This window comes from Peromyscus maniculatus, chromosome 21 (genome assembly GCF_049852395.1).
Source record: "Peromyscus maniculatus bairdii isolate BWxNUB_F1_BW_parent chromosome 21, HU_Pman_BW_mat_3.1, whole genome shotgun sequence".
In the NCBI taxonomy this organism is placed as follows: domain Eukaryota; kingdom Metazoa; phylum Chordata; class Mammalia; order Rodentia; family Cricetidae; genus Peromyscus; species Peromyscus maniculatus.
The window spans coordinates 12963251-12990837 of record NC_134872.1 but is presented as its reverse complement, the minus strand read 5'-3'; the positions used below and the strand labels follow the sequence as shown (position 1 = coordinate 12990837).

Sequence of the window (27587 nt, the reverse complement as noted above, 5' to 3'; positions counted from 1 at the left end):
ATGGGCATATTTTACCACTATTTGAATATTCTTTAAAAGCATAACATTCAGTACATTATTTGGATGCATGTTGACCATCTAGTAAACCCACCAGAATGTGTATCCTGCTGTCACTACAGATAGACACAAGTATCCTACCTGAGCAGAGGGAGCTTGGGCCCTTATATGCCACCAACTCCACCCACTACACCATTGACTCCACCCACTATACCACTGACTCCACCCCCTACACCACTGACTCCACCCACTACACCATTGACTCCACCCACTACACCATTGACTCCACCCACTACACCATTGACTCCACCCGCTTGTCTTTCTCTGGCAGATTTCTGTCCAGAGGCTCCTGGCAGGAAAGAGCAGGCTTCATATGAAAGGCGGCTGCCTCTTGTATGGGTACCTGAAGCTACTGCCCATGTTCCTCATGGTGATGCCAGGGATGATCAGCCGCATCCTGTTCCCAGGTAAATTCTTGATCCTGACATGCTCTTAGAGATATTTGAACTACCGGGTCTCCCGTGGTATACTAATTACTGAATTGCCTCAAGTGCCTCTTCAGAGTGTGTTTGAGTAGAAACTCTTGAGATGGACAGCAGTACAGGAACCCCAGAGCGATAAGAAAAGAATGAACAGATCCAAGCACTTCCCCCAATGAGACAGTCACGTTCCCCCCACCAGAGACCCAGACACAACTTCGGGACAGTCTTCAGGAATCTGGATTACTCTGTCACTTCACAGGCCTTATGCTGTGTGCATCAGGGGCTGTGCTGGGATCTCTGATGCAGTAAGCATTTCTCACAGCCCTAGACGGAGCATTCCCAGCACTCACTGAACTCGTGAGACAATTTGGGAGAGGTTGATGTGGGTGGAAGGAAAGAAAGACTTGGAGAAAGACCCTCATTCTTTTGTAGTTTTGGTGCCTGTCCTGGATCTTGCTCTGAAGACCAGGCTGGCCTCAAACTCACATAGATCTTCCTGGCTCTGCCTCTGAAGTGCTGGGAGTAAAGGCGTGTGCCACCACTGCCCAGCTGGCCTTCCTTCTTTCTATTAAAAGCTATTAACAATTACCCACTTCTCCCAATGAGTGATCAGAATTCCATAATGTATTTCACCCCCAATATCAACTGAGTTTGGCTAGCTTGACCTGTCTCTCAGGTAATGCGAGTCTGCTTATTCATTAGGTAAGGGAACATTTACTAGCCTGGTAGGTATGGCCGCAAGAGTAGTGTCCTAGTTAATTCTTGTTGCTGTGATAAAACACCATAACTAGAAGTAACTTGGGGGGGGGAGGGTTTGTTTATCTTATATTTTCAGATGACTGTCTATCACTGAGGGACATCAGGGCAGGGACTCAAGACAGGAATGTAGAGGCAGGAGCTGAAGCAGAGGCCATGGAGGAAAGCTACTTACTGTTGCTCCTCATGGCTTGCTCAGCTTGCTTTCTTATATGACCTAGAACCCCCACCCTGTGCCCAGGGGTGGCACCACCCACAGTAAGCTAGGTTCTCTCCCATCAATCATTAATTAAGAAAATGCCAGGGCTGGAGAGATGGCTCAGTGGTTAAGAGTACTAACTGCTCTTCTAGAGGTCCTGAGTTCAATTCCCAGCACCCACATGGTAGCTCACAACCATCTGTAATGAGATCTGGCACTCTCTTCTGGCCCACAGGTATACATGCAGACAGAATGCTGTCTACATAATAAATAAATACAAATATATATATTAAAAAAGAAAGAAAATGCCTCATAGATTTGCCTGTGGGCCAATCTGATGGGGACATTTTCTTAATTGAGGTTTTCTCTTCCCAGATGGTCCTAGCTTGGGTTAAGTTCACCAAAAACTAGCAGCCCAGGTAGAGCAAGTGACTTCTAGGACTGCATACTGCTAAGTGCTTTTGACAAGGCCAAAGGAACTCAGAACAATTTTTAGTGCTAAGTAAAATGAGCAGTGGCCATCTCTCACTCTATCCCACCCTTCAGTCTGCCCTGAGACATGCTTCTCTTCCTGTGCCCCCTTTTCCCCCCAGCTTTAATAGAGAGGAGTCTCAACATTTCTCTATTTGCTCTTCAGTAATCAAGCAGTGTTGTTAGAGTTCATAGATGTTTCTTTTTGATAAATTGGAAAACTGGCCCCTCTGCTTTCCAAGACTTGGAGTCCAATTTATTATGGTGAATCATGCCCATCTTGGGGCAAAGGTAATGAGTTTCTGGGTGGTTCCAATGTTAGTACATGGTGGGTGGTTCATAGATTTCCTTAACACTTCGTTGAGATCTTTGAAAGCCTTGTAGAGGTCCCATGGCTTGCCCTTGGGTCAGTAGAAGGATCAGGTCATTTGACTTCTAGGATCCTGAGCTCTTTGTTCGAATGTGTAGAAGGATCATGAACTGGATAAATCTCCAATGGACCAGGAATCTGACATCTACCTTTATACATGTGCTTCCTAATCTGCTTCCCTTACCCCCAGCTCAGATTTGAGAACTCTAAACCACAATGTTTATGTGACCATTCCTTCTTGCTGCAGATCAAGTGGCATGTGTTGTACCTTCAGAATGTCAGAAGTTCTGTGGCCGACGAACTGGTTGTAGTACCCTCGCTTATCCAGTGCTGGTGCTAGGAGTGATGCCTTCTGGTAAGAAGTGGGCCCTTCCACCAAGAGCTACATGACTCTCATTGGAGAGACAGGTAGGAGTGAGAATACAGGTTGGCTTCCTTACCAACCAGCCCATCATTCTGCATGTAGAGGCAGTCTGTGTATTGGGAGCGGTTAGCACTGGAGCAAGCTTGCTTTACTCAGGTAGGAGCATAGGCCCTTGCCTTCCTTCCAACACTGGAAGTGTGCATCCTCATGGAGGCACAACCTGCACACACCAGTTGTATTATTTATGCCATCTGCTCATTTTTTTTTTTCCAGAAAATCCGTTCCTTGTAGTGTAAGTCATTGTTTTAAGCCCCAGAGAACAAACACCAGCAAGAAGAGTGCTGTCCTCAAGTTGCTTATTGCACAGTGGAATTAGTTAAAGAGCCAGGCAGTTATTTAGCAGTCAGATAATGCTCATTATTAGGTGGACAATGAGCCTTTGCATCTATCTCCTTGTTTTGCAGATTCTGGTAAAACGATCAAATAAATATTTTTAAAGACGACAACAACATCTGTGTCAGCTCTTGAGAGCAACATTTCCATAAACTTCAATACTGACCATGCTGCAGTCTAGGAAGGGAGCTGTCTGACTCTGAATCTGAGCCTTGGGAAGTGTCCTGTGCTAGAGCAGCCAGGGCTTTGACTGGGAGTAGTGCTTGAAGGAGAGCCAATTCTAGAATCCCAGTCTGTGTCTTCCAGCCTTGAAGGGCCTTTTAAAGTCAGTTATGGTACTGCCGTGGGGGGCGTCCAGGTGAGGTCCTGGTTACCTTCAGATACCTTTAGATATTGTGCTATCTCCTGATAGCACAAAGAAATTTTCAAACAGAGCCACCCCTGAAACACTATCCTAACTAGTCTTATTCAATTAAAAACCCAGAGTCAGATGTTAGGGTGAAAGCTGAAAGGTCAGAGAAGCAAAGGAGCAGCCACAGTCACTTCTTACCTCTACAAATCCTCTGACCAAATGGGGCCAAGATCCTCTTCACCCACCTTATATTCCTGTTTCTACATCCCTAGTGCTGGGATTAAAGACATGCACCACCACTGTCTGGCTCTGTTTCTCTTTTAGATTAGTTCAACCTAATGTAGTCCAGAGTGGCCTTCAACTCATGATCTTTCTGCTTCCTTCTCCCAAGTGCTGGGATTAAAGGTGTGTGCTACCACTGCCTGGCCCCTATGATTAACTAGTGGCTAGCTCTACCCTCTGATCTCCAGGCAAGCTTTGTTTGTCAGGACAGAAACAAAATATCACGCATTTCTCCCTTTTTGTCAAAACAAAAAGCAAAGGTTTTAACTAACATAGAAAAACTATTATACATTAAGTACAATAACTATATACAAATATGTACAGGCGATAATTACATTAACAATGTTTAATCCATTAGCATTTGACAAATTCAGAGAAAACGCTCTATTGTCAATCCTATCTTGGTGAGTTCAAAGTGTTGTACCTAATTCACTTTCTATCCTAACTTGTATTACCATATTTCTATACCCCCTTTTCTTTTTACCATGAGATCCCTGAATCTAATCTCCTTTGTTCAGCTTTTTCCTTGACCATTACCAATAGCAACTTGTACCCAACTCTTCTTAAATGATAATAAATATCCATAACCCATCTTTTGGGAATGTGGGTGTAGTTCTCTAGACTACTTCCTGCTAATTGGGGACACTGGTAATCTTTGTGAGACCCTGGGAAAATTCAGGATTATGGTCAAATCCTGACTGGAGAATTCCATGAGGCTGATCATCTCAGCCAGCAACCTTGAAGCTGAGAGGATGTAGAACTCAGAGGAAACTGCCACAGAGGTGCTCTGAAACATTGGATCATCTGGGCCATCTGCTCCCATTGGAGATTTTTCAGGGGGTCTTCCTTAATCAAACCTGATTTTTCTTAACCCAGGATGAATCCAGAGCCTCTCATTTTCTGTGGAAATAAAAGCAGAACCTCTTTCACAAAGCAATATATCTTTTGACTTAAAATTTGAAGTCAAGATATTTTTAAAATACATAGGTTGGTTTAATTTAGTAGCTTTCACAATCGAATGTCATCAGTTATTTTCCCATTAACAGTCAAAAATCCAAAGACAACCCAATAAAATATAGAGTCCAGACTCTGTGTATTTTCCATCTTTACTTGGCTTATATTTTTATTCTATTCCCTTTTTAAAGACTTTACTACTATTATTATTTTTTCCTTTTATTTTATTTTACAATACCATTCAGTTCTACATATCAGCCACGGATTCCCCTGTTCTCCCCCCCTCCCCTTACCCCCAGCCCACCCCCCATTCCCACCTCCTCCAGGGCAAAGCCTCCCCCGAGGACTGTGATCAACCTGGTAGACTCAGTCCAGGCAGGTCCAGTCCCCTCCTCCCAGACTGAGCCAAGCGTCCCTGCATAAGCTCCAGGTTTCAAACAGCCAACTCATGCAATGAGCACAGGACTTGGTTCCACTGCCTAGTTGCCTCCCAAACAAATCAAGACAATCAACTGTCTCACCTATTCAGAGGGCCTGATCCAGCTGGGGGCCCCTCAGCCTTTGGTTCATAGTTCATGTGTTTCCATTCGTTTGGTTATTTTTTTCTTAAATAATTGAGTAAAACCAATATTTATTATAAGCCACAGTCGTCCTAGGGACCTCCATGCTATATATATAGCCTCCATGGTTCTATGGGTTGTGGTCTGATTGTTCTTTATTTTATATCTAGAACCCACTTATGAGTGAGTACATACCAGGACTGTCTTTCTGGGTTTGGGTTTACCTCACTCAGGATGATATTTTCTAGTTCCATCCATTTGCCTGCAAATTTCATGCTTTCATTGTTTTTCTCTGCTGAGTAGTACTCCATTGTGTATATGTACCACATTTTTTTCATCCATTCTTCCATTGACGGGCATCTAGGTTGTTTCCAGGTTCTGGCTATTACAAATAGTGCTGCTATGAACTTACTATTATTTTTTAATCACTTTTTAAAATTTATGACTATTTCTACCCTTTCTCTTCTCTCTCCCAAGTCTATGCACATTTTTCAAACAAACTGTAAACCATTTAGAGATTGTTTTTTTTCCCACCATCGGAATCTGTCTTTATTGCATATCTCTGTCTTTTTCTGACTACATGAGCCTTGAAACTGCTAAGTGGTGAGGATAGGACCTCTACCTCTGCCCTGCCTGGTTCCCTAAGAGCTTCTGGTCCATGCTGCCATTGAGTAGCCCACTGCTCATGGCTCACAAACCCCACCAAGTGTTTGGTAGCAGGTCCTCTTAATGCAGTTTTTGCTGATAGCACTGAGTCAGGAATCTGTCTCTTAAAGGAGCCACGCCTCTCCGCTTGCCACTAGCAAATAGAGCCTACCCAAGAAGAAGCAGTTATCAAGAAGCTGAGTTTTGACTGTTTTTGTGTGTTTAAAATCCTTTTTAAAGCCTTTCCAGACTTTTCATGGAAGTTCTTGCTGAACATTTGGGTGCCATATGAAGCGCAATCCTAACTAGTCTTATTCAGTAAAAACCTGGAGTCAGATGAAAGCTGAAAGATGAGAGAAGCAAAGGAGCAGCCACAGTCACTTTTTACCTCTACAAATCCTCTGACTGAAGGGGGCCAATTTTCTGTCTCCACCCCTCTTCTATTCCTGTCTCCACCTTCCTAGTGCTGGGATTAAAGGCATGTGCCTCTACTGCCTGGCCACTATGGTTAACTAGTGGCTAGCTCCACCCTCTGATCTCCAGGCAAGCTTTATTTGTCAGAACACAAATAAAATATCACACAACATATCCCCCTTCCCAGGCAGCCTCCCAGGTAGTGGTACCAAGTTGTTACATTTCTATATTGTTGGGCGAATGTTTTCTCTCTTTGGGCATTGCATGAACTCACCTGCTTACTCTGTCCCTTAGCGGCCTCATGGTAGGCACCATATGCCCACTTAACCGAGAATGAAGAGTCCAATATCTTATATAGCAAGGACTTTTCCAAGCTGGGGCATAAGCAATGGCGTCCATCACATAGGGCTGTAGTAAGGATGATAAAGCCTGACACAGACCATCCCTCCAAGAAAGAATGGCTCCCACTGTTCTGTAACTCAGCGGGGAACCAAGGATAGATACAGCACGATGTCTTAGAGGGAATTCCACTCCGGGTAAAAGCTGCATGTTTTAAAGTTGGTTTGGAAGTGTTCCTTAGGAGGTCAAGGCCTTCTCTGGCCTGGTCAGAGAGCTGGCAGTCCAGGAAGTGTTTTCTCTTTCTTCCAGGCCTAAAAGGCTTTATGATGTCCACAGTCTGTGCCTCCATCATGTCCTCCCTGACGTCCATCTTCAACAGTTCCAGTGCCCTGTTGACCCTGAACATTTACACCAGGATTCGGCCCACAGCCACTGAAAAGGAGATCATGGTAGCTGGAAGGTGAAGTGTTCTGGTCACATTAGTCAGTAATGTCAACGATTGCCTGAAAAATAGGCTGTAATACTTTACATAGAATTATCCTTTTTTTTTTTTTTTTTGTCTTCACGGCTGGAGGGTTATTTTTATGGAGTTTTGCAATGATAATGTAATGCTTTATCACACAGAATACTGTTTCCACATGGTAAAAAGAAAGGAAAGCAATACTCATAATGATAATAAAAATGAGCATAGTTTGATGTACCTCTCCTAAATATCCCATCAAGGGATATTTATATAAGCTGACCCATTATCTCACTTGATGCTCATGAAAACTGTTAAAGGAAACTTTCACTTTTCTTTCTTTTTCATCGAAAAAAAGTTTTTCATTCAATATATATATATTCTGATCACACTTTTATCCTCCTCCAACTCCTTCCAGATCCTCTCCATCTCCCTACCCACCCAACTCTGTGGCCTTTCTTTCTCTTTTTGAAAAAACAAGCAAACAAACAAACAAAAAAACCAACCCAACCAAACTAAAACATAAGAAACACAAACACAGAAAAAACCAAACAAAAAACCCCACAGAAACAAAAAAAGGAAACAAGAATATACAAGCAAAAGAAAAATAAGACAAAAAAAATGCCCAAACAAGCAAAATGAGACAAAAAGTCTAAAAAATACCACTGAGTTCCTGTTGTGTTGGCCATCTGCTGCTGGGTCGAGGGCTGACTCTAAATATAGTTAATATACCCAGTGAGACTCAACTGGAGAAAACTAGTTTTCCTTTGCAAGTAGGTGTCAAGTGCAGAGGGCTTCTTGGTTAGGCATGGAAACCAATGTCTACCTCTCCCTCTCAGTGCTGGAACCCCATCCGGATTGAGCTTGTGTAGACCTTGTGCATATGGCCACAGTCTCTCTTCCTCCTCTTCCACACAGATCCCTGAACCTTGAGGGGAGGGCTTGATGAAGGCATGCCATTCAGGACTGAGTGCTCCAAAATCTCCCACTCTCTCTCTATTGTCCAGCTGTGGGTCTTGGTGAGTTAAAGTCCATTTCTCACCTTCAGTTCTATCAGATTCAGTGTATTTGGTCTCACATTTAGGTCCTCGATGCATTTGGAGTTGAGTTTTGTACAGGGTGATAAGTATGGATCTATTTGTATTCTTCTGCATGTAGCATCTAGTCTGAGGAGAAACATTTGTTGGAGATGCTGTCTTTCCAACACTGTGTATTTCTGGCTTCTTTGTCAAAAATCAGGTGTTTTTGCATGTGTGTGTTTGTTCACAAGCATGTGAGGCTGATACTGTTAGTCTTTAGTCTCTCTTACTGTGTCTACTTAGCAGGAGCTGGCAAGGAAGGAACACAGAGCTCACCCTTCTGGCTAGTCTGGTTAGTCTGTTTGATCCAGGAATTTCCCATTCCCCTCCCCCACACACTGGGATTACAGATGGGTTGCTTTGCCCGTGACGTTTTTTTGTGGATTCTGGGAATCACACTCCTGTGGCAAGTGCTTTACTCATGGAACCCTTTTCCCAGCCCAAGATTTCAGTTTTGTGTTGCTAAATAATATGTGAGAACATGAGAAGGGGCTAAATGAAATTTAAGTGTCCTAAGGTTCTAGACAGAGATATTAGAGATGTGATAAAAGTAAAACTTGGGCCAGAGTATATCAATAATGCATTTAGTCCTAAACTAAGCAATAAGAGAGTAGTTCAAGAATGTTTAGCAAGTTAATAGAAAGAAAAAAGAGGCTAATAAAATATGTGAGTAGCTCAAATTAAACCCCAAAAAGGATGAGAAGAAAACAGCAGGTGGGTTAAGTTAAAAAATTAATGGGGTGGCACATATCAAACCATATTTATAAAAGTTATTTTATAAATTGTACGTAGACTAAATATTTGAGCTAAATAGCTAGGATTTTATGATTATAAATATTTATTTAAACCATTTGCATGTTCCTTGAAGTGATTTCCTTTTCAGTATAAGACAAATGGTTTGGCACCAGGTGGTGGTGGCGCACACCTTTAATCCCAGCACTCGGGAGGCAGAGCCAGGCGGATCTCTGTGAGTTCGAGGCCAGCCTGGTCTCCAAAGCGAGTTCCAGGAAAGGCGCAAAGCTACACAGAGAAACCCTGTCTTGAAAAACCAAAAAAAAAAAAAAAAAAAAGAAAGAAAAAAAAAAAGACAAATGGTTTGGTATTTAAAAACCTTCAGCACTTACCTGGAGCAACAGAGATATTATTTTAAAAAGACTCCTATTGGGTTGGTGGATTGGAAGCCCTAGATTCTTTGTAAGCCACATTCTCAGGAAACCAAGAACAAGTTTCACAATACTAAGTGTTACAATTTGGCCAGCAGGATTCCTTTAGACTGTGGGGAAGAAATGTTGAGTTAGAACCATGAATTAGTTTATTCAGAGAGGTGAAAACTTGATCAAAACCAGAGTTTGTGGGGGAAGATATACTCAGGTTCCAAGTAGTACACCTGCTCAGAGTTGTGACCCATCTATGACCTGACTCATGAGTCTACTTATGGGACCAGCATCTGTGTGTGACAGGCATTTCTGAGAGCTCAAGGAGGAATGCCAAGAGATGTGAGACTGGCACCAGCAAGCAGTATTCTATTCTCAGTGGAATACTGAGACCTTAATTTGGTGCCCCCAATGATGGTGGTCCAGAGGAAAGTGATAACTCAATTGTACAATGATCTAGTCCTTCTTAAATACTCTAAACATTTCTATTGAAAGAATACATGTGATTTAATTTTGTGACTTAGTTCCATATGCACAAGGATTAACATAAAAACATAACATGAAAAAGGAAGGCAATATGATTCCTCCAAAAAATCATTAAGCCTCTGGTGAGCATGAATTAGATGAAATTCCAAACAAAGGATTCAAAAGAATGATTATAATTATGTTCAAAGAACTCAAAGAGGACACAAATTCTTGAATGAATTTCAGGAAAACACAAATAGCTGAATGAAATCAGTAAGTCAATCCTCCCCATGTTGTATTATAGTTAAAACATAAAATACAGGACAAAGACAACTTTCAAAGATATTGAAAGTTGTAAGACAGAAACACCAAGTCACATACAAAGGCAAACACTTCAAAACAACAGCACACTTATCAACAGAATCTTTAAAAACAAGGAGGGCTTGGAATGAGGTGTTTCAAGTTCTGAAAGACAAAACTACCAACCTAGACCACTATATCCAACAAAACTACCTGCTATAATTGAAGGAGAAAGAAAAACCTCCCCATGATAAAAACGGGTTACAGGAATTTATGACTATTAATCCAGCTCTATAGAAAATATTTGAAGGAATCTTTTGGACTGAAGAGAAAGAAAAATATATCTGAGAGGCCATAAGGAAGAATAAAGCATATTAGAAGATCAGGTAAGTACATGAGAAATAAGAAAATATGATACACTGTAGCTCAGTAAAGGGACAGGAATCAGTACTTAACGTTTCAACAATAACTCTAAATGTTAATGGTATTGATTCTGTAATAGAGAGACACAGACTGGTAGATTGGGGGGGGGGGTGTGCGCGTGCGCGTGCATAAACTTCACAGCCAGCAGAGTGTCAGTCTGTGGGAGGCAAGAAGGAAGTCTGTTCAACATGACTCAGTAGCCAGTGTTGGTTCAAACTTCTTCAGTCTAACACTAGGCAGTATGTTTTAGACGTATTTAAGTACAGCACAATTTTGAGAAAAAAAAATTTCCTGGTGACAACTCAATTATGTATGCACAATAAAGCTCATGGCATGACTGCTTCAAAACTTTTTGCAAAGTACCTGTGACCTCTTCCATAAAGATTGGTGTCTTAGGGTTTCTATTGCTATGATGAAACACCATGACCAAAAAACAAGTTGGGGAGGAAAGGGTTTATCTGGCTCATACTTCCCTATTACAGTTCATCACTGAAGGAAGTCAGGACAGGAACTCAAGTAGGGCAGGATGCTAGAGGCAGGAGCTGATGCAGAGGCCATGGAGGGGTGCTGCTTACTGGCTTGCTCAGTATACTTTCTTATAGAACCTAGGACCACCAGCCCAGGAAAGGCACCACCCACCATGGGCTGCCCCCCCCCCAACTGCCATGGATCACTAATTGAGAAAATGCCTTACAATTGGATCTCATGGAGGCATTTCCTCAACTGAGGCTCCTTCCTCTCTGACAGCTCTAGTTTGTGTCAAGTTGACATAAAACCAGCCAGCACAATGTGTTTGATAGATTGACTACCTATGGCATCTTAAGGGTCTGGGGGAGGATCTGGTATGGTCTTGGTAACACAGAATGTGCAAAGGTCACCAGGCTATTAACCACCTCCACTCCCATTTGTAAAGTACGTGTGATATCTCCCATATAGATGTGTTTTATTGACTGAGAAACGATGTTCAAGAAGAGTCTAGGGAGGATGTCTGAGATAAACAGAAGAGTCTGGAGGAGCCAAGTGTGGCTTGGCCCTACAGACGGCACAGAGGTCACCAGGCTATTAACCACGTCCATTCCTAGCCTTCTGGGCAGAAGACAGGCTACACATCTCTTCCTTTGAAGAGGCAACCCTGTGTGCTTAATATTCCTGGGTTCCCTAGTGTTTATCTGTGGGAACAAGGACCTAGTGCCCTCAACAGATTGAGTTAAAAATCTCAACAGGACCCATCTTTTTATTGCCTCAAAAATGTATTTTACCACCAAAATAGATACCAGGTTATGTGAAAGGCTGGGAAAAGGCATTCTGAGCAATTGGAACTAGAAAATAAGAAGGTCTTACTATTCAAACAAAATAGACTTGAAACCAAAATTAATCCAAAGGGATGAAGAGGGTCATTTCATCAAGAGATGAAGGCTGCTGAGCTCAGCTTCATAAAACAAATACCACTAGATGTAAAGAAACAGACTAGTCCCAACTTAAAAGTGTGGGTGACGTCAATAGTCCAGTCTCTCCACAGACAGTTCATTCTAACAAAAAATAAACTGAGAAACATCTGATTTAAATGACATCATAGATCAAATAGGTTTACTAGACATTTATAGTACATTTCTTCCAAACACTGAAGAATATAAATTCTCAGCAGGTCATGAAACTTTCCCTAAAATAGACCGTAATTACAGCAATAGTAGTAATAACAATAATAAACATAAGCAACTAAGGGAAAGCTACTGGTTAGGATTTGTAGGCATTTTTGCAGGAGAAAGATCTTCAAATTATCACCGAGTGTTGGTTTCATTCACAGGTTTTTTGTTATAATCTTACTTGCTGTCACCATTGTCTGGATCCCCACTATGGAAGTGGCATCCAGTGAGGCACTGTTTGAGTACATGCTGGTTTTTAAGAGCTGCCTGACACCGAGTGTGACCGCCGTCTTTCTGCTGGCTGTATTTTGCAAGAGAGTCAACGAGCAGGTGAGTACTCCCGTGGAATGGTGTGAGGGGCTGTCTTCACACTGTGGATGTCTTTAGAAGGACGGCCTGCCTTAGGGAGGTCTCTTAGGTGTCAAGAGTTCACTTGAGGACATCACTTGGTTAAAGGGGAGGCTTTTACTATAGATATGAGAGAGAACAGCCAGAGAGAGAGAGAGAGAGAGAGAGAGAAAGAGAGAGAGAGAGAGAGAGAGAGAGAGAGAGAGAGAGAGAGAGAGAGAGAGAGAGAGAGCAGGGTTATAAAGAGAATGAGTGAGTAGCTGGGGGGAAGGAAACCCATGAACTGGGGGGAGTTTAGGGTAAGGAAGGAGGTGAGAAGGCCAGCCTGGACTCTGAAAGTGTAACGGGCACTTGTGAAACCGAGGGAGTCTGGAGACCAGCGTGAGCTTTGACGTGTAACATGCACTACAAGTAGCCAGCCATATGCCCTTTCAGCCAGCCATAAGGGAAATGACTCCTTTTGGTAGCGTCCTTTTGGGAGAGGGGAATCAGCTTTACAAGTTCCTGAGTAAATGGGGAAAAAAAGGAAATAAAAAGTAAAGGATATGACTGCTCCTAGATATGGTGGAGAAGAAAGTTTATTGTAGATAAAAGGGGGAGCACAGGCAGAGTGAGAGGCAGCTGGGAGAGACCAGAGTGGGCGTGACCAGATTGAGCTGGGCCATGTGAGGAGAGGGAGAAAGGGAAGGGGGAGAGGGGAACCAGGTGCCACAGCCAGCAGGACCAAAGAAGAGGGGGAACCAACACGGCTGGATTATATAGGGTAGGGCAGCCCAGCCCCTGGACTGGAGAGTTCAGGATAGAGGGCAGGGTATGCTAGTCATACCCTGTAACAGGTAGGGACAGATGGATGCTGAGAGGACCTGACTGCTGGGTGTGTGTGTGTGTGTGTGTGTGTGTGTGTGTGTGTGTGTGTGTGTGTGTGATTTGACATGTTAAATAGGCACCTCAGCCATTTGTCCTGGGTTTGAGACTTCACATTGAGGAATGCCGTCTTTTATCTAACTGCCAGAAATCCTCCTACAGTCTAGGTTGAGTTCATTTCTGGATATTTAGACTACCTTTTGGGGTGTGGGGAATTGGACCTGACACTGTGGTAACACAGAAAAATACTTAGAGAGAAAAGAATCATTATTATTTTATGTTGGTAGATCCAGCCTGTCCAGATGGATTTTGAAACATGTTAAGCTTTATCAGAGACAGATTATTTTAAAGCACCTGTTTCCTTTACTAGTTTGGCATCCAGGGGACAGGTGATCAATTGTTAAAAGCATCTCACAGTAATAGATGTTTATATTCAAGGCAGTTTGAGAATGAGTGGGTGGAGTTAAGGTGAGTTAGGGCGAGTTGTAGAAATTGCCCAAGCCTTCCCATTTGAGCCCGCCCACTGCCGGCGGAAGTCAGACAGAAAAGGTTGCACATGGCAGACACAGAAGTGGGGAAGGAGAAGGGTTTAGAACTTTAGCAGAAAGCTTGGAGATAAAGTAACTCCTATTTGCCCGCTCGCTGGCAGAAGTTCCGAGACTCTGTTGTGTGGCCAGGTTTACTGGTGCCCGCACCATCTGCCATGCAGGTGGCAAATGTATGGTATCTGCCCCTTTGTCTCATGACTGTAGCCGAGAGAAAAATAAAAAATTAAAATAACAAACCGGGATCAGACTACAATCTTGGGTGTCCCCAAAGAGTGGAGAGAGATCCATGAATCAGCTCAAGTCACCGTTCCTCTTCGTCAAGGGAAGGTGAGCGCTCAGCTGTACTGCAGTTGGTCCACCATTGAACTCTAGACACCATGTACTTCCTAGTCAGGAGCAAAAATGTGCCTGCTACGAGAATTGCGGACTCACCTACTGTGAAGAATCATGGCGGTAGCAGTAGTGGAAGCTGTGTAGGGGTCCAGTGGAGGCGAGGAACGCGCTCGTGGTCTTGCTGAATGGGGAAGAGGTGGCAGCGGTCACATCAGGTGCTCGGTGGTGTATCCGAGTCTGAACGGCACCAATGTTGGTTAAACGGCACAGAGGAGAGTGCTGGAGGAGAGTCACGAGCCATAGTTACCTTTTTAGAACTTTATTGGGAGAGGGAGGGGAGAGAGGGGAGGGAGAGAAGGAAAGAGAGGGAGAGAGAGGACAGATGGAAGGAAGGAGCGGAAAAGAAAGAGGGACACAAGGAGGGCCCACCTGCTTTTTAGGCTGGGCCGCCGCCGTTGCAGGCTGATGATGTAATTAAGGACCGAATCCTTACACCAGGCCCTGCCTTACGTCCACCCCAGCTTGAAACAGTTTCTAGATACAACTCTTGAGCCAAGATCTAGTCCTTACTCTTATAAAGTGGACAGTCTAACTGGGGGAGACAGATGATACCAAAGGAGCAGATAAATCTTTGTGATGGTAACACAGAGTATTTAAAAGAATGTGAGGTGGGGTGGGGTAGGGTAGGGTGAGAGAGATAGCTTCACTTGTTAAGAGTATTTGTATTGTTCAATGTTGGTCCCTGCAGTAGAGAGAGAAACTCCCCAAGATGTTAAGTCTGCTTTCCAAAGGAGCAGAGAGGTTCAGCCTTCTTAGAAAAGACTGACACCCAGCTAGCTCACTCGAGTTACTTTATGCAAACATATACAAGGTTAACAGGGGCTGGGAAAGGTTCCATCTACCAAAGTCATCTTTCTTTTGCTGTCTGTGAGAGCAGACAACCCACACACATCTCAGTCCCTTCTGATTATGGCCATAACCAAAAGTAAGAACTTCAGGTTTGCCAGGAGTGTTTTAGGACCAAGGTCATCGCAGCTGCAAGCTCTCACATAGCACCAAGTGTAGATTCTCCAGAAAAACATTTCTTCAAGGTTCAAACAGTCCAAAACAATTTCTTAGCCTCTATTGATTAACTCAAACATAGCAAAGGCTTTGCTGAAACATTTCTCTCAAAGCCAGACACAAAGGCTTTATTGTACACTTCCCTTAAAGCCAGACATAGTCTTCACTTTACATATCACTACACATTTCCTAATTTTATGTCAACTTGACAGGGGCTAGAGTCATCAGAGAGGAGGGAGCGTCAATTGAAAAAATGCCTCCATAAGATTGGGCTGTAGGCAGGCCTGTAGGGCATTTTCTTAATTAGTGATTGATGGAGGAGCACCCAGATCATTGTGGGTGGGGCTACACCTGGGCTGGTGATTCTGGGTCCTGTAAGAAAGCATGCTGAACAAATCACGAAGAGCAAGCCAGTAAGCAGTACCCCTCCATGGCCTTTGCATCAGCTCTGTCTCCAAGTTCCTGCCCTGTGTAAGTTCCTGTCCTGCCTTCCTTTAATGATGGACTATGATGTGGAAGTGTAAGCCAAACAAACCCTTTCCTCCCCAACTTGCTTTGGGTCATGGTGTCTCATCATAGCAGTAGTAACCCTGAATAAGACAGACACATACACATAATTAAAAGTAATAAAAATAAATATTTTAAAAAGAAGATTGGACAGATGGCCTAGAGGGTAAGAGCACTGGCTGCTCTTCCAGAGGTCCTGAATTCAATTCCCAGCAATCACATGGTGGCTCACAGCCATCTAAAATGGGATCTGATACCCTCTTCTGGCATGCAGGTATATATACACAAAATATATAATTCAATAATCTTAAATATTTTAAAAGAATGATAAAAGATCAAGGAGGTTGCAGGGTGGACTGTGAGTGTGGGACAAACAGGGACACAGCTCAGCAGGAGAAGACCTCTGCTAAGGAAATGACCTGGAATCAAAGCCAGAAATACCAATACGGGGGGGCGGGGGGAGGTGGATTCTAAGCAAGTGCAAGAACTCAAGCCAGAAGCAAAGTGGGCAGCTTGTGGGGGCAGAAGCAGGCCAAGAAGGAAGGAGAGGAGGGACCAAGTAGGGAGCATGGAGCTAGGTGAGGTCAGCCATGATGCAGGGGTGAGGCTTGATCCTGATGGCAGGAGCTGAGAAATCACTGGAGGGTCCAGGAAAAGGCTTGGCATTCTCCAGTAGAAGATCCTGTAGTACCAGTGGACATTTAGGAACAAGGTGGAGCCCCCTGAGTGAAACAAGATGAGGATGAGGATCATGGTAAGGGACTGGATTCTGCACACATTTGGAAGCAGAGGCCAACAGGATTTGCTGAGGGATAATGGTAGAACAACATGGAAGGGAAGAGCTGGAGGTGGCTCCGGGTTTGACTTGAGCATCTTGGAGTTGGGCTCCCACTTAGGGAAACAAGGAAGATGAAGCTCTTTTTAGGACACGGTTTGCGATGTCTATTCATGGTCTCAGTTAAAAGTGTTTCCAGCAGGGCGGTGGTGGCGCACGTCTTTAATCTCAGTACTAGGGAGGTAGAGGCAGGTGGATCTCTGTGAGTTTGAGGCCAGCCTGACCTACAATGAGAGTTCCAGGACAGCCAGTGCTACACAGAGAAACCCTGTCTCAAACAAACAAACAAACAAACAAACAAATGAACGGTGTTTCCAATTTTTCCTAAGTCCCCTGTTTGATGTAAGAGACAGTGCCAGGGTCTGGCATTCCCTCCCTTGTTCAGATGCTCTACTGCAAGGTATCAGTGCCCTCATTATAACAAGTTTAACTCTGAAACCCAGCTCATCAGCAAGGGGAGGAGGATGCCACTTTGTCTTTTCTTCTTCTGCCCATGTAACACTTGCCTGGCTTCTTTGGCAGGGTGCCTTCTGGGGGCTGACTTTGGGAACCACAATTGGTGTCTTTCGACTGCTGGCTGAGTTTCTCTATGGACCCTCGACCTGTGAGGGAGGCCGCAAGTGCCCCAAATTCATCTGTGGCCTTCATTACCTCTATTTTGGCTTTCTCCTTTTCCTCATCACTATTCTCATCATACTGGCCATCTCCTTAGCCACAAAACCAATTCGGGATGAACATGTAAGTGCTACTGTTAGGATGCTCGGGGAAGAGTCCCAGGGAATGGTAAATCACAGTTAAGCTGGATTCCTGGCAACGGGAGGACTGTGGGTGGAGTGGATCAGAAATAGGCAAAGTGCTGCAGAAAGGATCCTGCCTAAAAAACATGAGCGGCGCCCTGGCTGGTGGTGGCGCACGCCTTTAATCCTAGCACTTGGGAGGCAGAGCCAGGAGGATCTCTGTGAGTTCGAGGCCAGCCTGGGCTACAGAGTGAGCTCCAGGACAGGCACCAAAACTACACAGAGAAACCCTGTCTCAAAAAAACTAAAAAAGGGGCTGGAGAGATGGCTTAGCAGTTAAGAGCGCTGGCTGCTCTTCCAGGGGACCCAGGTTCAATTCCCAGCACCTAAATGGCAGCTCGCACACCTGTCTGTAACTCCAGTTCCAGGGGCTATGATGCTAATGCACATAAAATAAACTTAAATATCTATATCTATATCTATCTATATATCTATCTATCTATATCTATCTATCTATCTATCTATATATATATATATGTATAGAGAGAGAGAGAGAGAGAGAGAGAGAGGGGCTGGAGTTGAGGAGAGGCTGGGTTGTGTGCTTGCTTACAGTCCCCTAGCATAATAATAATAATAATAATAATAATAATAATAATAATAATAAGCAAAAGCTGTTCAGTGATCCATCAGCTACAAACTCACTTAGTTTGAGAGTTAGATTTACAAAAGGCTTGTTTTTCTTGGAGCATTTTTTCACTTGTCTCAATAGAGATGCCAGGGCGGTCCACACAGAAGGGCCGGAGACAGGATTACAGGCCCCAGAAACACCTCTTAACCCTTCCCTTCACAAGCCATTGTCTACTTCCCAGGAGGCAAGTGTCAGTCATTTGTTTTATTTATTTATTAGAAAGCTTGGGCTCAGCGAAGTCAAATGACTCGTCCAAGGTAATGACACTATTAAGTGTCCTTACGAGGCTCCAAAGCCTGAACTGGCTCCAGTTCATCACCTACTTCATTTGGCACTTGTAGATGTAACCAACTGTCTTATTAAATAAGAAACACAGAACCAATGTAAAAGAGAAAGCCAAGAGGTCAGAGCTCAGAGCTAAAACCTTACCCTTCCTCCTGCGGTGGTCCTACCTCTCCGAAAGAGACCTACTTCCTGTGTGTTTGTCTTTATATAGTCTTTCTGTTCTGCCTTCTCATTGGTTGTAAACCCAAACACATGACTGCCTCATCACTGCCTGTATGTACCGCCCTCCAGGTCTTCTATGGTATTGAGATTAAAGGCGTGTGTCTCCAATGCTGCCTGTATCCTACCACACAGAGATCTACCTAGCTCTTCTACCAAGTGCTGGGATTAAAGGCGTGCACCACGAATGCCCAGCTCTGCTATGGCTTGCTATTAGCTCTGACCTCCAAGCAACTTTATTTATTAACATACAATTAAAATCACATTTCAGTACAAATAAAATACCACCATAGGCACCCTAGCACAACAAGGAGCTGGTGTTGGCAAGAGTAGGGGTCCTGGGCATCTGTCTGACAATCAAGAGGGAGCATCACAGATGGGGTGGGGATGCAAGACCAACGACCTTGCTTGCAGCGTTCCCTAGTCTGGACAAAAGGGTGAACTCTGTTATTAGAAGTTGGGTTAGAGATGACAGAGGCAAAGCACACACACACACACACACACACACACACACACACACCCGCCCCCGCAACTTTACGTCAGCTGGGTGGGTAGCAAATTCCAAGGCAGCCTAGGCTACTTAGGCAAAACCCATTAAAAAACAACAACAACAACAAAAAGCCGAGCCTATTTGGAAGGCTGCAAGCCTCAGGCATCCTCAGTCTGTCCAGCCACTCTTTCATTTTATTTACTTCTCTCTTCCTCCGCCCATGTGGGAAGGTCAGGATGCTCACATCCCTGGACCACCAGTGACCCAGCATGGGAGACCCCTGCTCCTAGTGCCCCAGGTGGCTGTTTCCTATGGCCCAGGCTTTTCATCCTTCATCTTTTCTGTCCTCTTCCTTCCGACCCACATCCATTCCCCAGTTTGTCAGCCTAGTATGTCCTGAGTGCCTCTCCTATCTGCCTCACAGGCTTACTGAACTCTATTAAAGACAAAGGAGCCGTGTAGCGGGGAGGGAGCTGAGGGGGTCAGTGAGGAGGGGTCCAGCTTTGGCCTGAACCCTCCCAACACAGTACCTCTAATCATAGAACCTGGAGAGATGACACGATCCCTCAACTCACACAAGCTCAGGAGCCCGGAGATACTGCACAGTATTGAACACAAGCCTCCACACATCCAGACCCTCATTCACGAGAGGGGAGGTAAAATATGTAATATTCGGTGTCATTAGGTCACCGTGCCACATTTTTATGTGGTGCTGGGGATCAAACCCAGGGCTTTGTGCATGCTAAGCAAGCAGTCTTAACAACGGAGATACCCCTCTAGCCCACCTAAAATATTCTTCAGAGAAATGGTTAGGAAAGGGGAGGGAGTGCCCCCCCGGGCTTGGGAAAACCTTCTGCTAAACCTGTGAGCAGGTGAGCTGTTCCTGCGGCCAGGCAGGGGACTCCACCTAGCCTAGCTTGTGTTACTGCTCTCTAGTGTCCCATGGAGGGCATCTGGGATGATAGCAGCTCTGATCTTTTAGGATGCCCTGCTCAGCAAGATCCCCTGCCCCTACACTGTTAGAAGATTTAGACCAGAAGTGGTGGGTAGCTTTTATCCTGCAAGGGGTGTGAGAAATGCATGTTCCTGGCCTCTCCAAACAGGAAGAGCCCTGAACTCAATGTCTCCAACCTTTGGCTTTAGGTTGAAGAAGACTGACAGGTTATGCTCTCATGCTAAGATCATACAATCACATATGACCTGAGCCAAAGCATAAACCCAGGCTTCCTGATTCCTTTATCTCCCCTCTACCCTGAACTCCACCTTCTGTTAATATCTAACAAGCCATCTCCCTCCACAGCCGACTGGGACATGGCTCCTGCCCTGTAGGCTGTGGTGATACATGGCTGCAGGCTAAAGGTCCCATGGTAACACCCTCCCACCCTGCTCTCTCCCAACCCAGCTCCATGGTCTCTGCTGGAGTTTACGTAACAGCCGACAGAGGAGGTTGTCTCTAAACAAAGAGATGAAGTGGAAGGTCTTCCCCAGCTCCACATCCCAGCAAGGTAATGAAGAACACCCACAGCCTCGGGAAGCAGTCCTGCGTGGGCCCTGAAGCTGGGTCAGCTACCCCAAGCACCTCCTACCTCACCATTCTTAACCTCGGAAACATTCTTTCAGACAGAACGCCCGCTTTCTTCCCCCTAAAATGCTTCCTGGGGCTGTTAGTACACGTGAGTCCGTGAGGCCAGGTGGGTCCTCGAGGGAAAAGAAGAGATTAGGCCAAAGTGGTGGGAAAGCCAGGTGATGAGGAGGCATAAGCAAGGGGGAAGAAAGCCAAGGATGTCTGGTGTTCTAGAACATTCCACTGCAAGGGCTGATGGGTGAAGGTGAAGCCCAGGACCGTGGCGTACCTCCAGCAGGGCAAATGGGCGTGTGGTGCTGAGCGGGAATAAGTCTGTGTAAAAGGAGGGCAATAGTACAGAATTCCGAACCAGAGGCTCCCAAGAAGGGACGAGGAGGGAGGGAAGGAGGGAGGGAGGGAGGGGGCACTCCCACCACCTGGATATAGACCTAGGGTGAGGGGAGAACTAAGTTTCAGTCCCAGGAAGAAGGGAGAGAGTGTCCCTGGTGGGGAGAGAGGGTGTTAAGGCCTGGGAGAGAGACTTTCAGCAAATAGCACGAGAAAAAGTCTACAGGTCCACAGCATCCAGGGAGTGAGTGTGATGATTTGAACTTCTAGAAGCCCCTGCCACAAACAGTGATGATGGTGTGATGAGGTTAGTCTTGAGGTTGGGGCAGAGACTGGCTACAGGCTATGAGCTTGGGGGAGTGAAGGAAGAAGATGCAGGCCTGGCTGGGAGGAGGTAGAGTTCTCTGGTCCTCTGCACATTGCTGCTGGGGACCGCAGAGTCCTGAGAGGCCTGGTGTGTCCTCCCAATCCTTGCAGGATGTGCACCCTGGTAGGGAGGGCCTACCCTTCTGTGGGGTGGCAGTCAGTTGTCCTGGGCATAGGGCCCTGGGTTCCAAGATCCTCCCCCTCCTGCTGATGGATTACTTTTCTTAAGGGGCTGAAACTGGCCTCAGTGCCAGATTTCATCAAAATACACTTGTATGGGGCAGGTGTACTTGTCATCTCTGTTGTAACCAACTCCAGCTGCCCACCTGATGCAACCCAGAGCCACCTGGGAAGAGAGAGCCTCAACCGAGAAACTTCCTAGATCAGACTGGCCTATGTGCGTGTCTATGGGGGCAGGTTTTTGGACTATTGATTGAGATGGGAAGGCCAAAGTCATTGTTGGGCAGCATCACCCCCGGGCTGGTGGTCCTGGGTTGGGTAAGGTAGCTGAATATGAGCCTGGGAGCAACAAGTAGGCAGCATTCCTCTGCGGTCCCTGACTGATGCTAGCTTGACTCCCCTCAATGAGGGACCATAACCTATAAGCTGGAGTAAACCCTTTCCTCCCCCAAGTTCCTTCTTCCTCTTCTTCTTCTTCTCCTTCTCCTTCTCCTTCTCCTTCTCCTCCTCCTCCTCCTCCTCCTCCTCCTCCTCCTTCTTCTTCTTTGGTTTTTTTGGACAGGGTTTCTCCATGTAGTTTTGGTGCCTGTCCTGGATCTCGCTCTGTAGACCAGGCTGGCCTCGAACTCACAGAGATCCGCCTGGCTCTGCCTCCCCAGTGCCTGGATCTCGCTCTGTAGACCAGGCTGGCCTCGAACTCACAGAGATCCGCCTGGCTCTGCCTCCCCAGTGCTGGGATTAAAGGCGTTAGCCACCACCGCCCACCCTCCCCCAAGTTTCTATTGGTTAGTATTTTATCATAGCAACAGAGAAAGCAAACTAGAATAAACCCCATTTTAGAACTAGAGAGAGACGGCACTCAGCAGTCAGGAAACCAGTCAGAGATCCAGCCGGGATGCACACTGCCTCAAAATGTGCACTCTCACACTCAGCCCCTGAGACAGCAGACGCTTGCCATCCAACCTCGCCTGTTAGGTACCTTGGGCTGTGGTTGAATCACTAGTTGACTTTTCCACACGTCTCCAGTGCCTCTACCTGCAGCCTGTGTGCTCCTGGACACTGTATGATGGAGTAACGCTGTGGGCGTTTAAGAGCGGACGCCACAGCATGGCTGGTGATCAGGACTCTCTGCCACCGTATGAGATAACCATGTCACTGACTGGTCCTCCCTGGCTACAAGTGTCCTTCACCTTGTAATGGAGGCCACTCTGTCTCTGGCTGATAGTTCCACCATCCCTGAGGCTTCTCCAGCCTCAGCTGCAGGGACAGGAGGCAGGAGACATGGGCGACTCAGAGACTGTTCGATGGATGAAACATCAGATGTCACAGCACAACTTCTGCGATGCAGCTCTGACTGAAATGGAACTGCCCTATCTCCGGGAGTGGCTGGGAGGTCACATTTCTAGGCAGATGGTGGGCCCACAGTAGTGGGATACAGCTTAACATGGTGCTGATCCTGGTCAGCACAGGCTCTGAGGGGCCAGCCTGCACTACCAGTGCAGACAGACGCTGGGGTCATAATGTACAGCTTCGGTTAGGAGTCCTAGAGAAAGGCATGGCAGCCTTCTGAAGTTACTGGGCTCCCCTTCTGGACAGCGGTAGGATGTTCCTCCCGGGGCCCAGGTATCTGCAGATGCTCTGCTGGCCAAGCAGAGGAGTAGAGCTTCCTGGAGAAGCCATGCCCCAGGTGTTACTGAAGAAAACAATGTGTGTCCAGGACTCACAGGGTTTCTGCTGTCCTCCAAAGCATAATGACCTCATGGGGTGCGGGGGTGGGGGGAGTGGGGGGTGGGGAGGGGGGATGGGGGGGTGGGGAGGGGAGGTACACACAGAGGAGCGGCTACCACTTGCCCTAGACCTGTGGCAGTAGAGAATGGCAGCGTATGTATCACGGGGAGTGTATGTATCATGGGGAGTTACATTTCTGTAACCCTTACTGGGGCTGCCCAATCAAGAGGATCTGGGCACAGCGCTGAGCTTTCAGCCCCCCACCCCCAGCACTTCCTCGGCCCCTTTCTCACCATCTGTTTGTTTTAGTTGTTTCCCCCGAGAACTTTCCCTGGATAGGCTGACAGTGGGCTTTCATATAAGAGGCCCAGGGAACTTCATTCTGCTGAGACGGACCTCCCTTCCAAGTCCTACCTCCTGAATTAAAGCCTGCCTGTCCCCTGACCTTCTGCTCCCTCTCTTCCAGGCATGTTTGGGGAGGCCTCCACCTGCTTCTGGAAGCTCTGGGACTTGTTTTGTGGCCTCGACTCGCAGTCGGGCTCCGAGATTGGCCCCGGGAATAGCACCGAGGAGAAGATCAAGGCCATCTGGGAGCAGATGGAGTCCAGTGACACGTCCGCAAGCTTAGAGGCTCTGGCCAGGCGAATGGCAGCCAGAAAGGGGGACGAACACAAAGAGAGGGTGAAGGACTGGAGTGACGTATCGGAGAGCCCCTTCTGGAAGAGGGTCGTGAATGTCATCGGGGCCCTTTTGTTTGCACTGCTGATTGCTGCTCATGTCTTCTACGCTTGATGACTCAGGAGTTGCCGCCTTTCCCCAGACCGGCCTCATTACGCAGGGATAAAGTGTTTCCTTTAGAGAGACCCAACGGTATGGGGCCAAAGACCACACCAACGAAAACGCTCCCCCAGCGTATGCCTCAGGCACTAACAGCTGCGGTGCATGCACGGACCAGAGACAGAGGACGGATGTCCCCGTGTTGACGCACTATGCCAGAGAGGACATCTGTTCCTCCCAGAGGCGAGTCCTTTTCTCCAAAAGACTGCGCTGTCTAAAGCACTGGATTGCCTTTTAAACTTAATGTTGACTTTTTATCTCTGATTTTTTTGGGTTTTAACACACACACACACACACACACACACACACACACACACACACACTTTGCTTGTGGCAAACTCTCAGCACCTCTTTCCTCTCCCCACTCAGTATCACTTTACAGTCCACTCATCTTGAAGGCATGGCCCCGCTGAAATGACACCAGTGGTGTGTGTCCAGCCCCACCCTTGCCCGTGGGCATTCGACCACAGGTGTTGGGCCAGTGCTGATGGCCCCTCAGACCAGGGAGCAACAGCTGCCTCCTTTAGCTGGTCAAGGGCTGCTCTAAAAGAACTTGTCTCATACCGTTTACCACCAATTGGCTTCTGCTGCGCTGAGCTCTAGAGGGCAGGGGGAGGGCACACTCCTTCCCTATGAGCTCTTCCTAGCCACACCCCAAGTCTGACTGTAAAAGAGGGGGCCTATGGGTAAGATTATTTTTAACCAACAGGTCCAGACACTTCTAGGCTATGTCGCTATGGGAATTTCCTATACCTCTCTTTCCTCTTCCTTCTTATTGGACCATAATAAATCTGTGTCTTTAGCCAAACTTTCAGGTGTCTTGAAGTGACCCTGGGGAGGCCCACTCAGAACTTTGAAAATAACGCTCTGAAGGTATACGCACGCACCCCATCCCTGATTCCTTAATTCTTTAGCTGACAGTTCTGAGTGCCAGTTATGCTCCCCAATATGTTGTGTCCTGTTAAAAATGGGCATGGGGTCCCAAGAAAATGGCCACACAATCTGAAGTATTTCCCCAAGGCAAAAGTTCTATTTCTGTACAAAGCTGCACAGATGTACTTCAGCCAGAAGGCCACCGAGCAGGGGTCCTGTGCTACATACACTCTGAGTGGTCAGAATCTGGCCTCACATTCGTAATTCAAAACAGCAGAGCTGATCAGCAAAGTGCAACTTTTGAGAGTACGATTCACCATCGAGCACATGCTTTGATTAAAAAAAATGGAAACTCAGGGAGGGATTTTTGCTGGCTGGTGTCTTTACAAACTTCTTTAAAGAGAGCTCTTCCTTTGTCTACATTTAATCCATTGGTAGAAAAGATAGTACATTTCATTACCATTTCCCATAATGCCCCCTTTTATAACATAATTCAGTTGTTTTTTAAAATTTATTTTGTATTTTAAGAAACATCTCTTCAGGGGCTGGAGAGACGGCTTAGCATTTAAAATCACTGACTGCTCTTCCAGAGGACCTGGGTTCAATTCCCAGCACCCACATGGCAGCTCACAACTGTCTGTAACTTCAGGATATGCCAGAACACCCTCAGACATACATGCAGGCAAAACACCAATACACATAAAATAAAAATAAGCAAATTAAAAAAAAAAAGAATCTAAAAAAAAAAAAAAAAAAGAAACATCTCTTCATTTATTAGTTCCCTGAGAATTTCATGATATAGTTTGAGCTAACTATGATATATTCACCAACCCCCCCCCCATCCTCTAACTCCTTCTAGATTCACTGCAGTTTCCCTACCCACACAACTTGTATCCTCATTTCAGCTTTTAAAACCATCAAGTCCAATATGTACTGCTGATATAGTCTTGGAGGTGGGTGGTCAACTCACCAGGAGACCTAACTGTAAACATAACATCTCGGAAAGGGATCCTGGCAGTCGGGAGCCAAGGAATAACACAAAGTCACCGTAAGCCTAGAAGCTTACAGCCCTGGTCCAGGGACAGGTTTCCCCAGTGCAACAACTCTTTCCTAGTGAAGTTGTTACAGAGCTGCTCAGGTCACCCCTGGAGTGTAACAACTCAGTCAGGCTAGCGGAAGGAAGGCTTACCCAGCCTAAGGGTTACGATTCTACTGGCTTTTCTCTCCCGCTAGCTACCAAGAAAAGTTGTTACATCTCTGCTCCGCTCCATTTCTGTGAAAGGTCTCATCCAAACCTCATTCAAGAGATGTATTCGGAGGGAAGAATCCAGGAGGGTGGCTGCCTCTTCCAGGGTGGAAAAAGGCAGCTCCCAGCTGAACGGGTCCAGGACTTATATAGGGCTTCTTAGGGGCGGAGGTTTTCCAGGGTGAAGATTTTCAGGGTGGGAATTGGTCAGATTTCAATCCCTGAGATTGGACAAGAGATTGGCTGGATTTCGTGCTCAAGGGTTGGTTGTTTCCCCTACTCAGGGATTGGTGGTTTTGTTTGTTTGTTTGTTGTTGAGTTGATGGGGCAAAGTGTGTTTCTTTCACTGGCTCTGTTTTCAGGGCCCAAATGTGTTTCTTGGCCCTGGTTTCAGGGACAGTGTATGTTTCTTTGGCTGGCCTGTTTACCCTACAATAAGCTTAAAGAAAATTGACTCTTCTCCCAGAAACCATTAATTGCCAATAGCTCCTCAGCTAGGGGTGGGATTCTGTACCCATTTCCTCCCTCCATGCTAGGATTTTGTCTGGCTTGAGGTTGTACAGGTCTTGTACATATTGTCACAACTTCCATGATTTCATGTGTTCAACTGTCCTGAAAATAATATTTCGTGCTAGTTCTCACTGCCTCTGGCTCTTAGAATTTTTCCACTCCCTCTTCTACAATGATCCCTGAGCCTTGGAAGGAGAGGGTATGATGTAGATTCCCACTTACAGTGAGGCATCCTGTAGGGTCTTATTCTCTGCACCTCAACCAGCTGGTCTCTATGTTAATCATCATCTATTGAAAAAAAAAACTTCTTTGATGAGGGTTAAGAGATGCAATCAATGAGTGTTTACCATTCTAGAGGTATTGGAATCTGGGAGAATGGAGCCTAAAAATGAGGCAGACTAAAGTCTCATGCAATAGCCAACTTTATTCAGAGCACTAAACAATGTATCCTCTAAGTGTTAAGAGGGGTCACATGAATAAAGTGTACAATCACAAGGACAGCCGCATGTGACAAAAACATGTTTTTCCGTAGAGGCTTATAAACAAGTAACAATAGCCAGTTGTAATAAATAATCTAAAGTAAACTCACTCTTATCTGCTACACCTGGGAGGGGCAAGAAAACACATTCCAAGAATAATTCTGTTTTTGAAGAAACTGAGGCCATAAGACTCATGTCTTGTTTTCTTAGAATTTCCTCACAAGCACTCCGAATTCTCACACCACTTCATTCTCCAACATATGGGTATAGTTGGCAAATCATTAGGAGTCAGTTGAATAGTATGTCCATTTAGCAGCATAATAATGGCAGGTTCTCCCTTATGGCCAATGTCCTTCCTATCCATAGTTTCTTAGCCTGATAATGATGCCAGGTATGGGTTTCATCTTGTAAAGCAGGACTTAACTCAGAAAAATGGCT

General features: G+C 45.8%; 1 protein-coding gene across 2 annotated transcripts in view; it reads left to right on the top strand.

Moving 5' to 3' along the window:
- Positions 1 to 24849, top strand: part of LOC102905148 (solute carrier family 5 member 4-like) — a 59325-nt gene extending 34476 nt beyond the window's left edge. Inside the window, exons 9-15 of one of the 2 annotated variants that reach the window (XM_042266033.2) lie at positions 329 to 464; positions 2523 to 2630; positions 6888 to 7038; positions 12264 to 12432; positions 17122 to 17337; positions 20421 to 20523; positions 23671 to 24849. In XM_042266033.2, coding sequence (XP_042121967.2) covers positions 329 to 464; positions 2523 to 2630; positions 6888 to 7038; positions 12264 to 12432; positions 17122 to 17337; positions 20421 to 20523; positions 23671 to 23996 — 1209 coding nt within the window. In that variant the 3' untranslated portion in view covers positions 23997 to 24849. The remainder of the gene's footprint in view (positions 1 to 328; positions 465 to 2522; positions 2631 to 6887; positions 7039 to 12263; positions 12433 to 17121; positions 17338 to 20420; positions 20524 to 23670) is intronic. The other variant, XM_042266034.2, reaches the window with a different exon arrangement.
- Positions 24850 to 27587: the final 2738 nt, after the last annotated feature.